General features: G+C 46.8%; 2 protein-coding genes across 2 annotated transcripts; both read right to left on the bottom strand.

Moving 5' to 3' along the window:
* Positions 1-240: 240 nt before the first annotated feature.
* Positions 241-4,380, bottom strand: LOC136453590 (uricase-2-like). Its single transcript, XM_066454149.1, has 8 exons — positions 3,872-4,380; positions 3,668-3,760; positions 3,491-3,566; positions 2,129-2,238; positions 1,545-1,636; positions 1,057-1,230; positions 864-954; positions 241-668 (listed from the first exon to the last, which is right to left on the bottom strand). The coding sequence occupies exons 1-8, from the start codon at positions 4,346-4,348 to the stop codon at positions 585-587; spliced, it is 1,197 nt and encodes a 398-aa protein (XP_066310246.1). The 5' UTR covers positions 4,349-4,380; the 3' UTR covers positions 241-584.
* A 2,172-nt stretch (positions 4,381-6,552) lies between these two features.
* LOC136455348 (uncharacterized) lies at positions 6,553-7,008 on the bottom strand. Its single transcript, XM_066455413.1, has one exon. The coding sequence runs from the start codon at positions 7,006-7,008 to the stop codon at positions 6,553-6,555; it is 456 nt and encodes a 151-aa protein (XP_066311510.1).
* Positions 7,009-17,662: the final 10,654 nt, after the last annotated feature.

Below are 17,662 nucleotides of genomic sequence, written 5' to 3'. Positions count from 1 at the left end.
GTAGCTCATGCCTTGGCGGCAAAAGGTTGTAATTGTCCTGTGAACACTAGTCTGGTGTGGGATGGCACCCCGGACGTGCTCCAGGACTTGGTGTCCAGTGATCTCGCTGTGACCTTGGTTTAATGGAATTTCATATTCCGTTGGGGGAAAAAAACACTCAGCCTTCCTCTAAAGAAAAACAACGGTATACTGCTGGAGTAAAAATGAATGAAGGCATTCTCGAGAAGAGTACAATACAAATATGGAGAAGTAATCATATTTACTGAACTTGGTAACTAAAGAGTTGAGACTACAAACGACTAAGTAAAACTGAGCAAGCTTTCAAAGGTGTTAACAGGTTTCCATACAAGACAAGCAATGTACACATTTACAGCGGCGAAACGTCACAAGCTGGACGCCTACAGCGGACAACATTCAACTTCAACACAAGACTGTCCACTTATTACCCCCATATATAGAATAGGGGTTATGACTTATGATGGTTTATCTTTTCCTTACAGCTTATTTTTCATTTTGGCCTGGGAATGCTGGGGAGACAAAACAGGAGTCTCTCATACCAGGCTACCAGCCTGATGACTACATTCTTACAACTTTGACATGGGACGGCTCAAAGTTGCTTCAATGGTTCCGTGTGGTTCATCCGTCGGCAGGTACACATCATCAGCAAACTGATAAACACAAAATATATCTCAGTTTACATGGATAAGATATAGAAACTCCGAATAAGCTTAACATGGAATAGAGCACAAGAATGTATATATAAACTACATTTGACACTGTGCAATTCTATCCTGGAGAGTAATCCAATAGGCAGAGAGGAAACAACAAAACTCATACATTTTATACAGTAGAGGAAGTTTTACCTTCACCAACGGAGTTTCTTTGCTCCCCAAGTTGACAGGCAGAAAGTGAAGGTTCGGCATTCTAAGCTGAATTGACGATATATCTGGGAACCTTTAAAATGAACATGTGCATTCAGTGCAACTCATCAAAGAAAATTGTGTACATATTTTAAGGGGTGTGAAAACAAGAGACAACCAAATCAGAGTTACAAACCTTGTAAGAACTTCCTTGGCCATGAGGTATAGCGTATTCTGTACAGATGGACTATACACACCAACATCAGCAGGACCAAAGAATGTCTCTGCAAGAACTTTCTTTACATCCTGATATCTTTGCGTAAAGCAGAATGGCTTTGATGGTAGCTGCGAAACATGTTCAAAAGGATACCTGGATACAGAAAAAGGAAGTGCACGCAAAACAGCATGACCCATAAATAACTGGATATCCCTGTCTCATTTCTTGCTATTTTGCAAATTAGAAAGTTATGACATCTGAATACATGACTTGTCCAGAACATCTGAACTACAGCTGATAGGAATTCATTGTAACAGCTTGAATTCCCAAAAATAAAAGATAATCGCAACATCTGAACTACAGTAGTGGCTTGTCCAGAACATTGTAATAGCATTGTTTCTCAACTGTATGTAGATAGAACAATTTAAATTGAAAGATGGTCTAAGAACTCAGAAGAGAAGAGTTACCTCCACCAAGCAGTTACTTCTGTTGCTACTATCCTTTCCGTTGTATCAGGAAGAAGTCTATAGCGATCCGTCACAAACCCTTCAAACCCAGACTGAGAAGTAGCAGTCAAATTTTAGAATTTACTTCTGTGATACTGGAGAAAAACAACTCTAGTTCATTTAAGAATTTTATCAAGTAAGCTTCAGGTAACAAAGTGGCAACCTGAGGAAATGTATTAAATCACTCGAAACATGACATGGTTTAACCCCCATCTTCTGAAGGACCTTTTCACTACTCAACCTACCAAACCAAGAGGTAAAAAGAAGGAACAAGCTCAGCCAGAACACTGACAGCCCAGGCGCCGGCCTCCACCTGACTAGTGCCTAGCGCCTAAGAGAACACCGGCTATTATAGATCTACTGACTTATCACAACATAGTTCATAACTTATGCAGGCTAGGATGCACCAACATACTGGTTTATACAGAACTAATCAATCTCAACCAGAACAGAAGAGTTAAGATAAAGTGATAAACATGGAGAGTGATGGCCCAACTATGTGAGTGATGGCCCAACTATCACGAAAGAAAAAGTTGAAGAAATACCTGAGTTGTCTTTAGCAGCGAGTACCCTTGGATTCCAGAATTTATAAGCAGGCTTCCAGATTTTTTGACAATGACCTCTGTGCTGTGCTTCTCAGCACCAACTTTGAACCCTATAAACAGTGGTACAATATGCAGTGTTCTCTCAGACATTGTGTGAAATTCAGCATTTGAAAAGTAAATAAACATGGGAGGTCACTAGGATAAATGTCATTCAGCTATATAGTACTACCTCCGTCCGAAAAACGTCACTCTAGTTTTCTCCTAAGTCAAACTATTTTAAATTTGACCAAATTTAAAATAAATATATACCAACATTTATATTACCAAATAAGCATCATTAGATTTATCATGGAACATATTTTCATACTATGCCTATTTCGGTGTCATAAATGTTGACAATCTTTTATATAAACTTGGTCAAAATTAAGATAGTTTCAGTTTTTTTCTCCCTTTTTTTTTTGGGGGGGGGGGGGGGGGGGGGGGGGGGGGGGGGGGTAGGGGGAGGTAGTAAAATAAAATTGATTCTTGAAGTAGATGAACAGCTTACTCTTCACCCCATGTACAAATATACAAATACTAGTGCGTACAAATTGGAAAGAATCCAGGTATTTGTGGGATCCTGGATTCCTGGCTAATGGGTCAGTTTTTTACTAATCTGTAACACATTTGGGAAGTGAATATATTACTTGAAAGCAGAATATTCTCATATTTAGTATTAAGGGGCACAATTACTAACCAAACAAATGTTCAGAAAATTTGGAGATGGAACAAAGTTTTCTAATATATGTGTGCAACTGTTGCCTTCAGCATGGGTTCTTTCAAATCTCTGCTAAATGAATCTTGAGCACTGAATGATGTGTGAGAGTATTATGCATAACTGGACAGGGCGTCACTGTCACAATGTTTAAACCACAAAAGTTGTTGATAGTTAGAGTTAGGTATTTCCATGTAAGTTATGGAAAAGAAAAAAAAATTGCGTTGAGCATAAAGTGCATGCTAGTGACTTGTCAGTTGTGATATCAATGCTATACCTCATGTCACTCAGACACTCACACATGAGGCCGCCCATACTAGGCTGTTCCTTGGAACAGGAGTATGGAGTAATTACAGAAGTGAGTAATAAACAGTCTCACATTGAAAGATGCCAAATGGCAATTGCAGATTTCGACAAGAGACACGAGGATGGGGGGCCAAGGAAAAGTTTCCTTGAAGGCAGGCAAAGCTCCAAGTTTGGCGGATACTGTATATCCTATCCTACTATCCGCAGGGATCAAGGAAAAGATTCGCCAAGGAAACGTTCACGACTCTTCCTCATTTTACTTCAAACAATCAAGGACTAAGATAGCCGATAATCTTTCTCACCGTGCGAATGAGGCTTTCCGTCGACAGCCACACGCTCCCATGGGAGCTCCACGATAGTCACCGTGGCCTCTGAAACCTGCCCCGAAACGGCAGCACGAAGAGATCCATAAGAATCCCATCTTGACCCCTCAGAAGCAAGCAACCAACCCGGATACAACAAGTCTCGAGTCGCTATACCTGAGGGTACAACGACGTGAAATGCCTTCCAAGAATCACGGCGAATTCCTCCATGGACACCACTTCCGTGCACTCTTTCGCCTTGACATACACCTGCACAAGCGAAGGCGTACCAAATCAGCAGCCAAAAAGCCGCCAGAACCGCTTTGGGGCGGCGGAGGAAGGAGGAAAGCAAAGAGAGACTGGTGGAACACTGGAACGTACGGTGTTCTTGATGGAATCTGTGGCGACGATGGCGGAGTTGTCGCTGGAGATGTAGGAGGGGCGGCAGTCGGAGACGATGCTGACGGCGACGTTCCACTCAACGATGACGTGGCCCCCCGCCGCGGCCGGGCGGCGCCAGACGCGGGAGACGCGGACGCGGGACTTGCCGTGCCGGCTCTGGAGCAGGAAGTTCTCGGCCATAGCCGCCGCGGGGATCTGACCTGTGATCCGAGTGTGGTGCGAGTGCGATGCGATCGCTGGGTCTGGATTTGCGTTGCGCTTCTGCCGAGAGGGATTAGCCTTTTGTAGACGGATGTGGGACCTGGCTGCAGCAGAAGGGAGGCGCGCGGCTGGCCCTGGCACGGCGCACAGGCAGCGAGAGCGCAGGAGACTCGGACCGGTCGCGCTGGTACGGGAGGCGGCGCGATCAATGGAGTTACGGGCGGTGGAGGAGAGTCGAGTGGACGAGGATGACATGCGAGCTGTAACGTGTGGTGGTGAATGGTGGGATCAAGAGACAAACGATACCTACTCGGGTCATATTCATCCTGTTTGGTTTTTTAAAGCTCTTAAAATTTGTGTCGCATCAAATATTTAGACACATGTATAAAGTATTAAATATAGATAAAAATCCCTAAAAGTTTGAGATTTTTTCTTACAAGCCATTATAAAAGTTTCTAATTCCTTCTCTGCCACAAAATTTTAGCTGCCCCTCTTTAGTCCCTCGCGTAAAGTTTTCTTATCCCGTGTGCCACTTTTGTGAGGTTAGAGCATAACGGCCAGTAATGGAGAGATAGAAAGACCTTTTTGCCCCTGTGTCCAGGCGTCAGGAGTAGAATTTTGCACTTGTCCTTGACGCCACAAATTTGACAAACCAGTTACGAAAATTTCACAAACCATAACAATATTTCACAAACCAGTCATGACATAGACCAGACCATTGTTTTGGTCATGCACAGACCACTGTTTTGGTCTTACAAAATACAGGTTATGGTCAATAGACATACCACATGAGTTACAAAATATCTGGAGTTTTGAGTCATCCCACAGACAACAACTAAATGTCAAGCTTCCTTTTGCTTCTGGTACCCATAGCAGGACTATCTGGAGTTGTACATACCTTGGCTCTTGTATTCATAGCAGGACTGTCAAGCTTCATTTTCTTATTCACTGCTGTCTTGGGTCTCTCTTTGTTCTCAGTTGTGTTGATATCGTCGACAGTGTTGACATGCTCAGGTTCTGGCTCTAGGCTTGCAGGGAACACAATGCTCAAAGGCACAGGCTGCAGGCTTCCAGTTTCTGGCTGGTTGGAGCCTGTTTCAGATCTTCTAAAGCAAAAAAAGTATTGGGTTAGTTGACTTATAAACCTATAGTACAAGGAAAATGTCAAGAACATGAGCCTCCGTATTGGTTTTCTTTAGTGACATGGAAAGCTTAATGTAGTGTCTAACTATATGGCATCATAAATTAGTTAGTGCCTTGGTTTGCTTAGGAGTAAAAGCAGTACCTGATCAAGGCTGCCATCAGCAACCTGTTGCGACTACGAGTCGTCACTGGAGCCCGTCCTCCCGCCGGCGTGCTTCGTCTGAACTGCGTGTAGCAGCTGCTGCTGCTGCGCCCTCCGGGTCTTCTCCTCCTCCTTGGCCTGCAGCGCCTTGGTGACCTCGACAACGGTGATGAGGCGGTATGCCTGCCCTAGCACCGGCGTGTCGCGAGGCTTGAGTAGCCTCACCCACGCGGCGCCATGATGACAGCGAGAAGCTTCGGTCCAACTCTCAGCAGCAGCGGCAGGGGGACAGCAGCATAGGCATCATGGCGCCGCGCGCGTCATGCGGGTGAAGCTGCTCAATCCCTGTGACACGCTGGTGCTCGGCCAGGCGTACCGCCTCATCACCGTCGCCGAGGTCACCAAGGCGCTACAGGCCAAGGAGGAGGAGAAGACCCGGAGGGCGCAGCAGCAGCTGCTGCAACAGGTAGTTCAGACGAAGCACGCCGACGGGAGGACGGGCTCTGATGACGACTCGCGGCCGCAGCAGGTGGCTAATGGTAGCCTTGATCAGGTACAATCATATGACATGACACCACATTGACATATATTGCTTAGGATTTACTAAAAACTTGATCAAGTACAACCATATGACATGACACCACATTGACATATATTGCTTAGGATTTACTGAAAACTTGATCAGGTACAATCATATGATATGACACCACCTTCAAAATTTATAGTGTCGTATATTTACAGGTGTTTGGTATATGTGATAGTTGTAGTACAAGGAAAATGTCAAGAACATGAGCCTACCTGATTGAAGCTGCTGAGGTAGAGGATGAGCTCTTTGATTTCTTAGAACCTACTGTTGTTGTTTTTCTCTTATTTCCAGCAGCTGCTTCAGTTGTGGCAGTTGTACCAGGGGGCAAATCAGGGAACACCATTCTAGTAGGAACAGAAACAATGCTTGTTTTAGTTGAGGATGTGGTTGCCTTTTTCTTCTTCCTTTAGGTGGTCCCCTGCAATAGATAAATACAAATTGTCATAGCTGCTAAGTATGTCACATACAACCCAACACAAAAATCTGAAACAAAGAATCTCACCTATCAGCAAGCATTGCTGCAATGTTTGCTGAATCTCCATCTTTACAAGTGTATCAATGATGCCCATATTCATGGCAAATAGGGCACTAGTGCCTGCCTTTATTGCCGTTGTTGCCACCTTCAGCACCTCCTCTGAACCTTGTCTGCCTCCTTCTACCAGCAGTTGATTTGAGAAGAGGTGGATGCATGAAGAAGCCATGATCAGATTTGGGCCACATGGACTTATCAGGAATGGTAGGGATAATACCCTCATAAGCTGACCTGAACTTATGCATTGAGTAGTAGTTGTCCACATGGTCTTCAATTTTCTCTCCTCTTATGCTAGTGATGTAGGCCAGTGCATGCTTACATGGTAGGCCTGAAACCTGCCAAGCCCTATAAGTGCAAGTCCTTTGGTCCAAATTCACAACAAATCTGAAGCTTGATCCTCCTCTTGCACATAACTCTGCAATGCCATCATCGCTAATTATGACATCAATATCTAGGTTCCTATTTTGCTCCTTCAGCTTGTCCACAATGTGTGGAAGTATCTTGCCCTGCATCTGCCTTGTAATCTTCCTTCTGTGGTTCCATTTGATTAATAACTTTTGTCTGATTGTATCAAGCAAGTCATCCAAATGCTGGCCTTTTTCACCTTTGATCTAGTTGTTGAAGCTCTTAGCTAAATTATTTGTGACATAGTCTATCTTACATGTGACTTCAAATTGACTTCTGGTCCATAGCTTCTTATGGTTCTGCTATAGATAAACCATAGCTGCTGGCTTAGCTGCTGCATTGCTGACCAGTGTTTCTCAAAAAGGTATGAGTTCCAACTGTAAGATGATGCCCACAAATGATCATCAAACACCTATCCATGGAACCTTTTCTTAAATTTTTTAACAAGATGCCACATACACTCTCTGTGCTCTGCATTAGGAAATACCCGACCATCACTGTTTGACCACAATCAGTATAGAAAGTCAGACCTAGTGGACTCCTTATAGCATCTCTTAGTCTCTCCATGAACCATATCCAATTCTCATTTGTTTCTAAATCTATGACTCCAACTACAACTGGATACATCCAGTTGTGCCCATCTACTGCACAGGCTACACATAGTTGACCTCTAAACTTGCCCATGAGAAATGTACTATCAACTGACAAGTATGGCCTACAGCCTTGAAGAAACCCATCAATACATGGCTTCATGGCAAAGAACAGTCTATTGAACCTAATCTTGTTATTAATAGTATGATGATCAATAACTATAAAGCTACCTGAACAAGATTCCTCAATTTGCAACTTGAACCTATACAGATTGTCAAAACTAGACCTCCAATCTCTAAATAATTGGCTGTGAGCTAGTTCCTTACCATTATATACTCTCTTGTAAGGCACAACCACCTTGAATTTATCCTTGATCCTCTTCTGTAGCTCCATAGCTGACACCCTGGGATCCTTAAATATCTAGTCCTTCACCTTTTCACAAACCCAAAACTTGGTTGCACACTTCACTTTACCACCTCTTCTTGTGCTCTGACACTCATGAGGATATGGGTTCTTCTTCACCTGCAAATATGTCATACCAATTATAAGTAAATCAACAAAAAAAGAAAGATGGCAAGAGTTACCTTCACTGTTGTCTTGTCTGCAGCTATAGATGCAAGAATCCTCCACCTACATCCATCAATTTTAGCACTGCAGTAGACCCTATACCTCCCTGGATCACTCTTCTCTATGTTAAACTCAAACTCATTTCTGATTACATGTGTAGCCAAAGCCAACTTAAAATAAGACATATTTTCATAGATACTGCCTACTATCATTGGTGGGTTATTTTTGTCATACACTATTTTAGGATTACTAAGTGGAACTTTATCTTTGACCATTTCATCTGCCTCATCCTCCTCATAGTCATCATCATCATCATCATCAGAATTAGATTCTCATTCAGAGTCAGAAATAGGTACATCCTCCTCAAATGCATCAGTACCCTTGGTCTGTGGCTCTAATTCTAGGTACATGTCCTCCTCATCCACACCCACGTGCTCATTCTGTGGCTCAGGATTGTTTAGGTAGTTGTCATCATCAGTGGTTGTTGCCGTTTGAGAGGAGGCTTGTGTTTGAGTGGAAGCTTGTGTTTGGGTTGGTGCTGGTGTAGGCTCAGCTAGGTTACAGGCTTGCATAGAGGAGTTAGACAATTCAGCTAAATCATGCCATAGTGGAATGACTAGTTGTGGCAGAACCACCCGAAATAGTGTACTTACGGAGGCGCTCGTCTTCCACCAGACACTAAGCACCCCGAAAGCAACTACAACGAGCGATATCCGTTGGGCACACCCCAAGGGAGAACCCAAAAGATCCATATTTTTCCCAAGGATCCAATAATGAAAACGAGTTACAACACAAGTCCATCTCATACATTAGAGTTTCTTAAAAGTACATTATTACAATACCAAATACAGAGTTCAGAATGATAAACAGCGGAATATTAAAAGATAACATCTAGCGATAAGATAACGAGGAGTCCGTCTGAGCCCACCAGATGGATCCTCCACACAAGACACTCCTCAAGCGTCACCTGCAACAGGGGTAAATAAACCCTAAGTACACAATGTACTCGCAAGACTTATCCGATCAGTGGGAATACTTTCCCGGCTCCAAGGAATATGCTGGGCTTTATGGTTGCTGGTTCTCTTTAGCCAAAAGCAGAACTAATAGTGGGTCCTTATTGATACATTATTATCATCAGCCGGATTAAGTTTTTATCTAGTCAATCTATATAAGCACCTGTGCTACTTTCAAGCAAGAGTTGAGCAATCGTTACTGTTCCTTCTCCTTTTCCACTTCCAGTTCTTACTACGGTGCTAAACCGCAGACAAGCCGTACCGGATAACCCAGCGATTCACGAATCAAAGTGCCCAGCTGGGTGCCTCGAAGACACATGCCCCGCTTGTACCCTGGGCACAAGCGGGACTAACCCACCACTCTCCTGTCCCGGGTGTCCAGGTCCCCGTCCAAACTTGGACTCCAAGCCCCCGCCTCTGAATCCCGGACTCAGTGCGGCGCAAGGACCTCCACCACCTCCTCTTCCCATCAGTCGGTCCAGAAAGAGCTGGATCCGCAACAAGAGAGCAGCAAGCCTTCCCTGCGCCCATACCCAAGTATGTGCTCGGGACAATAATCTGTGACTTGCCTAGAGTCATATGCAACGACCGGTCCTTAATCGACACAGACAGGGAAAAAGTGTAACCGGGCTATGCCCTGTTGGCCACAGGACACAACCCCTCACACCCGCCAGTACCAAATCCACATCCCTGTCCGGTCACCATTTTCCCTTTCCATTATTTCATCATGATATCATAGTGTAATCCCTATTTGCGAGTAACGGCAGGTTACTCACGCTACCGACATCCTGAGCATAGCAGCTACTCGACCTGCACTAGTAGGACTCATGGTGGATATATCTATGCATGTAGTTTCCATAAAATGCCTGTAACGTAAATGCATATCATATAAATATATTCAGTGATTATTTAAAAATAGGGGTTATGCACCGGGGCTTGCCTTGGGCAGGTGCCGAGTCAGCAAAGTCAGTACCAATAGGCTCCTGGTCTCCTTCCTGTGTGAAAAGCTCCTCCTCGTACTCCTCGATCACCTCGTCGTACTCCGGATCACCGACGGGTACGAAGTCTACCTGTTCGTGATCTACATGAAATGACGATGCAATAGTTACACTATGGCAACAGAAATTCTCAATGCAAAAATACCTCTATTACATTACTAAGCGAGGTCTACCCACTAAAGTCTAAGCTACATACCAGTACTACTAACAAGTATGAACGTGCCCTACATTCTTACGATGACCATGGATATTCATACCCCTAATGCCAGTTTACGATAAAGCAAGGATACTAACTACGTCATTAAACGACTCGTTCAATGATTACCATTTTTACAGCAAGTATATAAATGCCTAAGGAACCTACAGTAACGATTTCAAAGCTAAAGCTATCGTCGGTTTACCACAACAAATCTTGCAATTAAAGATCGATATACCGCTAAGCTTTCTACTTCAAGCTTATGAGCCTACCATCCTAACCACTAATGGGGAACCAACTGTACTAACAGGTAGGCGATATTTTTACGAACCTAACAAACTTTGTTTCGCTATTTTTGGACAACCATGCAATTTACTACTAATTATTGAAGTTCAGCTCATAACCTAAATAGATAAACAATTCTTAATACAAAGAAATAGAGAAAACCAAAACTTCCTTGGCCTGCCCACGACGCGCGGCCCGATCCAACACGTCAACCCGCCCGCGCGTGACAGCAGTCAGGCGCGCGGCCCACGCGGAGGCGTGGCCCAGATGGCCAGCGGCCCACGAAGGGAAAAGCCTACGCGTGTCGGTAAAAACGCACAAACACCCCCGACGAACTCAGCATTTACTACGAGCTCTACGGTACTATTTCGCTAGTCTACCATTTTACACCAGCACCCTCCCCCTTCTTCTTCTTCACCGCGAGGAGGTCCCTGGCCATCCAGAGCACGCATCAGCGCGACGGCGCAGCACTGGACGCCTACGTCGGCCACCCCGACCCTCTCCATGCTAAAATAAAGGGCCGATACTCACCTACGTGCGAATGCAAACCACCGGGCGGAGACACAGACGCCGAGACGTCGCAGCGATCACGGACCACGACGGTGGGCAACCTGTAAGGGCGGTGATGCCGTTCCGGTGAACAACAGCACTACCGGGACAAAATAAGGAGTGGACGAGTACCAGCGACTCACCATGGAACTGGAAGACGTGAAGAAGCGATCGGAGGTGGCTCAGGCCAAGCCGGCCACGTGCGCGCGAGGAGTGCAGCAGAGCACGGCAATGGCACGCCCGCGCCACGAGATGCACTACGGCGGTAGGGTCTAGGATAGGGTGAGCATGGTGACAACTGACGGAAGAGGAGGCTAGTGGTGCGAGGAATTTGACTGAGCTGCTTTGGTGGGGAAGAAAACCGACGGCGCAGCACTTCGGGTCTTAAGGGCCCAAGAGCTCGGCCCTTCGAAACTGGCGCACAGGACAGAGCTATAGGCTGCTATGAGGGGCGGGAAGGGTTACTGGCTGCCCAACGGAGTTGCGGGCAAGACCAATTGGAACATGGTGCAACCGCAGTGGTGAATTGGAAAGAAACGTGACGGCGGCAAGGGGACAGCGGAGACAGAGGAACACACGGCTCGGCATGTCTCATCTGCGGGCGTCAACGCAAAGTACAGCCGTGCTTGGCCATGGGGAACCCCAGGGCGTGCACCTGACAGCCATCTGCACGGCCGCTGCAGCAAACGACGAGCCCTGGCCTGGCACGTCTGCGGCCGGCGCCAGGCAAGGACACGGCGGACGTGACGCCGAGGCGACAGCGCAACGGCAGTTTTCTAAACGCACAAGCGGCCAAGGGATCAACTGAGCGGTGCCGAGCGTAGCCGCAAGCGACGCGGACGTAGGACCCCGCCCGACCATGGCCACAGCGGGGGCAGGGCAAGGTAGGCAGAGCACGGCCGGTGGTCCGAGCACGACGTGTTGGTTGGCGAGGCGAGCAGCAGCGAGGCAGAGCGCGCAGGCGGCAGCAGCGAGGCAGAAGGTCAGGACACGCGGGGTGTGCGCGTGAATGGCGCTGCGAGCTCAGCCGAGCGCGGCAGTGGCTCAAGCCCGCGCGGCACAGCGCGCTGGCAAGCCGACCGGGTGGTGACCGTGCCCAGAGCTGAGCCAGGTGACGTGCACGACTTTTAAAGCGGCTAGAAAATGAGTACGCCACGCTCCAAACGCTATTCCAATCGCTCGATGCGAAAAGGAGTACACCGAGCCATCACTCTCATTCGCGACATTGCGCTACTTCTTAGACCACTTGTTCTACAACTAATGCCGAAGATGGCTTCGTCGACCACTTCAAACACTTACGCGGAGGACGTCGATTTGAAATGTTTCGCGTCGAATCCCCAAACCCGACCCCCGGGACATACGCGCTAGCCATCCATGTCATCGGCCGCAACCTTTTTATCGTCATTCACGACACGTTTTATAACATTTAGCGTTAACAATAATTCAATTAAGGTAATAAACGCGTTATGTGACATGAAACATAACCTTATGCTTTCCCGTTTCGTACAAATGTTTCCAAGCCAAACATGGATTATAAAACCTATCATACACCAATGCACATAAATCAGATGCTTATGAAATGTTTCAGCAAAATGTTACAATGTAACACCAGGGTGTTACAAATCTACCTCCCTAAAACAAAATCTCGACCTGAGATTTCATGTGCCTAGTGTGAGAAAGAGGTATGGAGTACATTTTTGTGCAAAACTAACTATCCGACCCCGAGAGGAGATGGGGGTAATGCTTTGTTAAGTAGTTCTCTTGCTCCCAGGTGGCTTCGTCCTCTGAATGGTTTTGCCATTGTACCTTGTAAAACTTTATCACCCTGTTCCTAGTCACTCTCTCCTTCTCATCCAAGATTTTTATAGGATGTTCCACATAGGACAGATCAGGTTGTAGCAGAAGTCCTTCTATCTCCACAGATTCTTCAGGAACTCGTAGGCACTTCTTCAGTTGCGAGACATGAAATACATTGTGAACTGCCGAGAGAATTTCAGGGAGTTGGAGACGATAAGCAACGGGGCCACACTGTTGCAACACCTTGTATGGACCCACATACCGAGGGGCTAACTTGCCATGGACACCAAACCGATGTACTCCTCTCATAGGAGATACCTTGAGATACACAAAATCTCCAACTGCAAATTCTAAAGGCCTTCTTTGTTTGTCTACGTAAGCCTTCTAGCGACTCTGAGCTGACTTCAAGTGTTCACGAATTATATTTACTTTCTCTCGAGCCTCCTTTATGAAATTAGGCCTGAAATACCCACGGTCTCCTACTTCAACCCAGTTTAGCGGTGTCCTACACTTCTGTCCATATAAAGCTTCAAATGGCGCCATGCGGATACTCTCTTGATAGCTGTTATTATATGAAAATTCTGCCAGCTTCAAACAATGATCCCACTTTTCAGGAAAAGAGATGGTACAAGCCCACAGCATATCCTCGAGCACCTGGTTCACTCTCTCAGTTTGACCATCCGTCTGTGGGTGGTATGCCGAACTTCTGAGAAGACGAGTACCCAAACACTCCTGGAGTTTCTCCCAGAAACGAGAGACAAAAACTGACCCTCTATCAGAGATGATGGTGAGAGGAACTCCATGTAGGGTCACAATCCGATCAAAGTATAACTCCGCATACTTCTTGGCATTGTATCTAGTGTCCACCGGGAGGAAGTGGGCAGACTTGGTGAGACGGTCCACGATGACCCAAATAGAATCAAAACCAAAGGAGGTGCGGGGTAAACCCACAATGAAATCCAAGGAAATATCCTCCCATTTCCAAACAGGAATGGGCAAGGGCTGCAGATATCCCGGAGTACGCATATGATCTGCCTTGACTCTGCCACAAGTGTCACATTCTACAACGAACTGGGTGATATCTTGCTTCATGTATGACCACTAGTATAGCCTGCGTAGATCATGATACATCTTGTTGCTACCAGGGTGGATAGATAGCTTGGAATGATGGGCTTCTTACAAAATCTTTCTTTTTAGCTCTTCATTGGATGGGACTACCAGTCTATCCTTGTATCTTACGACTCCTTGCTTATCAATGCTAAAATGAGGTCCACGCCCTTCTGCTAGCAACTTCTTGATGTGAGGAATCTCTTCGTGATCTCCCTTCTGTTCCTGAATAATTTGCTCCAGCAATTCGAAGGTTAATGCAATCTGAGCTAGCACCTCAGTGTGGTGGAGGGACAAGGGTATTTCCTCAACCTGATGCGACTTACGACTCAAAGCATCAGCCACCACATTGGCTTTTCCTGGATGATAGTGGACTTCCAAATCATAATCCTTGATCAACTCTAACCATCTCCTTTGTCTCATGTTCAACTCAGACTGAGTGAAAATATACTTAAGGCTCTTGTGGTCCGTGAAGATATGCACTTTGTTGCCCAACAAATAATGCCTCCAAATCTTCAGAGAGTGAACTACAGCAGCCAGCTCTAAATCGTGGGTAGGGTAGTTCACCTCGTGCTTCTTCAGTTGGCGCGAAGCATAAGCTATCACACGCCCTTCTTGCATAAGCACACACCCCAATCCCATCTTCGAGGCATCACAGTAAACATCAAAGGGCCTCTCAATATCAGGTTGAGCCAACACAGGAGCAGTGGTCAGAAAAGTCTTCAGGGACTGAAAAGCTTCTTCACAAGCTGGACTCCAAACAAACTTAGCTTCTTTCTGGAGCAGCTTAGTCATGGGCTGGGCTATCTTGGAGAAATCAGGGATGAAACGTCGATAGTATCCAGCTAGTCCAAGAAACTGACGGATCTGGTGCACAGACCTTGGAGACTTCCAATCTAATACATCTTGTACCTTGCTGGGATCCACAGAAACGCCCTCAGGTGTCAACACATGTCTCAAAAACAGCACTTGATCAAGCCAAAACTCGCACTTGCTGAATTTAGCATACAGCTGGTGCTCCCTTAGCCGAGTCAGTATTATCTGGAGGTGACGGGCATGCTCTTTCTCATTCTTGGAATAGATTAAGATGTCATCAATGAAAACTACCACAAACTTATCTAGCTCCGGCATAAAAACTGAGTTCATCAGGTACATGAAGAAGGCCGGGGCATTGGTGAGGCCGAAAGACATCACTAGGTATTCATACAGCCCATACCTAGTAGAGAAAGTTGTCCTTGGTATATCCCGTGGCCTGATCTTGATCTGATGATAGCCCGATCGGAGATCTATCTTCGAGAACACCATGGCACCCGCTAACTGATCAAACAAAGTATCAATGCGGGGCAAGGGATACTTGTTCTTAACTGTTACCGCATTGAGGGGGCGATAATCCACACACATCCGCAGTGTACCATCCTTCTTCTTCACAAAAATCGCTGGGCAACCCCATGGTGAAGAACTTGGGCGGATGAAACCCTTGTCCATCAACTCCTCCAGTTGCTTCTTCATTTCTGCTAGCTCTCTTGGAGCCATACGGTATGGATGTCTAGAGATAGGAGCAGTACCAGGCTCAAGCTCAATGGAGAATTCTACCTCATGGTCCGGTGGCAACCCAGGAAGATCCTCGGGGAAAACATCTGGGAACTCACATACTACTGGAATGGAGGTAAGATCAGGGATAGCTTCAGCATGGGCAGCAACAGGTAAGACCAGTTCTGAGGGTATGATGAGAGACATCCTATCCTCAGAAGACGGAAGCCGTAACTCTACACTTCTTCTCTTCATATCTAATACTACCCCATACACCCGCAACCAGTTCATTCCAAGAATAACATCAATGCCTTGCCCAGGCATTATCATGAACTGTAGACGGTAAGTGTGGGTGGCTAATACCAAACTTACAGTATCCATACGGGTATTGATAAACATCTGAGAACCCGTGGTACGGATCTTATAGGCATACGGTATAGCCACAAGTGATAAGTTGTGCCGCTCTACAAACCCCATGCTCATAAAGGAATGCGATGCACCAGAATCAAACAACACCAAAGCTGGATGGGATTCGATGGTAAACATACCAGCCATAACTGTCTCCTGATGCACAACCTGCTGAGCATCCATGAAGTGCACCTGACCAGATCTGCTAGGCACCTTCCTCTTGATGAAAGTCCTCTTAATCAGCCTGGAATTTGCAGATGGCTGAGACGGCTGAGCTGTCTGCTGCTGAGGACATTCCCTGGCATAGTGGCCCTCCTTGCCACACTTGAAACAAGCACTAGGCTTGTTCCCAAATCCCTGATGAGGTGGGACCTGCTGCCCCTGAGTCTGCTGGGGCTGCACCTGCTGCTGAGGTGCCTTGTACTGAGTAGCGGAAGTCTGTGAGGTCTGCTGGGGTGACCGGAACGGAGGCCCGCCGGATGGTTGATAGGACCCCCGCCTCACAATTTGCACCTTCTGAGTATGAGGGTGGCTGGAGGATCCAGCTGCCACCCTCCTCCGCTTCCAATCCGCCTGAGATGCCTGCTGAAAACCCTCAAGAGCAATGGTGGCGTTCATCAGAGCCCCAAAGGTCTGATAGTTCCCCAGGTACAGTTTCTCCTGTAGAGCAGGAGTGAGACCACGAAAGAAGCGATCCTTCTTCTTGTCATCCGTGTCCACCTAACTACCAGCATACTGAGCCAAGTGATTGAACTGATTCACATACTCCATTACCATCCTGCTCCCCTAACGCAACTCTATGAACTCGGTCACCTTCTGGTGGATAACGCCAGCAGGTATGAAGAACTCGCGGAAGGCTGCGGAGAACTCCTGCCACATTACCGGATGATCCGACAGCTCCGCGGCTAGGAAAGTCTCCCACCAGGCACCTGCGGACCCCAAAAGCTGCTGGGACGCAAAGTGCACCTTCTGCTCGTTGGCCACTCCGAGCAGCCGAAACTTCTGCTCCAGCGTGCGAAGCCAGTGCTCTGCCTCCAACAGATTGTCCGATGGTGTGAACGTGGGCAGGTGGGTCTTGAGGAAGTCCTGGTAAGAGGACTGTCCCTCAGGACGGCGAGCACCACCCCCATTCCCACCGTTGCCTCCAGGGCCTCCATGGGTGAGACCCGCGACGGCCTATGCCATAAACTCCAAGGCACGAGCAGTCTCCTATCGAGCAGCGGCTAACTCCCGACGAGCAGCCAACAACTCCACCATGACCTCTGCAGCGGAGGCGGTGGTGGCGGCGGGAAAGGATGAGGAACCAAAGGTGGAACCTCCCGAGCTCCCTCGTTGTCACGCTCAAAAGCCCGTGCACTGTCACCATGGCCCTCGTTGGCCGCTCCCGAACTAGTGCTCCCACGTCCGGACCTTAGATTCATCTGTAAGAGAGACGAACCATCCATTAGGACACCCTCCAGATTAGAATTTAGGGATTAAAGAGATGGCAGCACATTTATTAAGGCATTTATTAAGTTAGTCCTACCAATTTACTACTTTCATTATACATGAAGGGGGACTCCTAGTTCAATAAGATGCTATAATATGATGCATGCTTCGACCTATACGTTCACTCAAGCCGGAATATAGCGGCGTTCATAAAATTTTTGGCACATCGCACACTCGCTTTCCGTATACTAAGCGATTTCTTACGCAACGTAAGTCAGTGTACCTGCAGAAA

The sequence above is a fragment of the Miscanthus floridulus genome, chromosome 5, assembly GCF_019320115.1.
Source record: "Miscanthus floridulus cultivar M001 chromosome 5, ASM1932011v1, whole genome shotgun sequence".
Taxonomy (NCBI): Eukaryota; Viridiplantae; Streptophyta; class Magnoliopsida; order Poales; family Poaceae; genus Miscanthus; species Miscanthus floridulus.
This window is presented reverse-complemented; position numbering and strand designations above follow the sequence as displayed.

What these genes read in the sequence shown, in the direction of transcription:
- LOC136453590 (XM_066454149.1), bottom strand. Translation starts at nt 4,348, where the DNA reads ATGTCATCCTCGTCCACTCGACTCTCCTCCACCGCCCGTAACTCCATT. An exon ending in TCACGTCGTTGTACCCTCAG is followed by an intron (nt 3,567 to 3,667) that starts GTATAGCGACTC and finishes GTTTCGGGGCAG; the next exon opens with GTTTCAGAGGCCACGGTGAC. An exon ending in AAGAAACTCCGTTGGTGAAG is followed by an intron (nt 669 to 863) that starts GTAAAACTTCCT and finishes TGTGTTTATCAG; the next exon opens with TTTGCTGATGATGTGTACCT.
- LOC136455348 (XM_066455413.1), bottom strand. Translation starts at nt 7,008, where the DNA reads ATGCAGGGCAAGATACTTCCACACATTGTGGACAAGCTGAAGGAGCAA.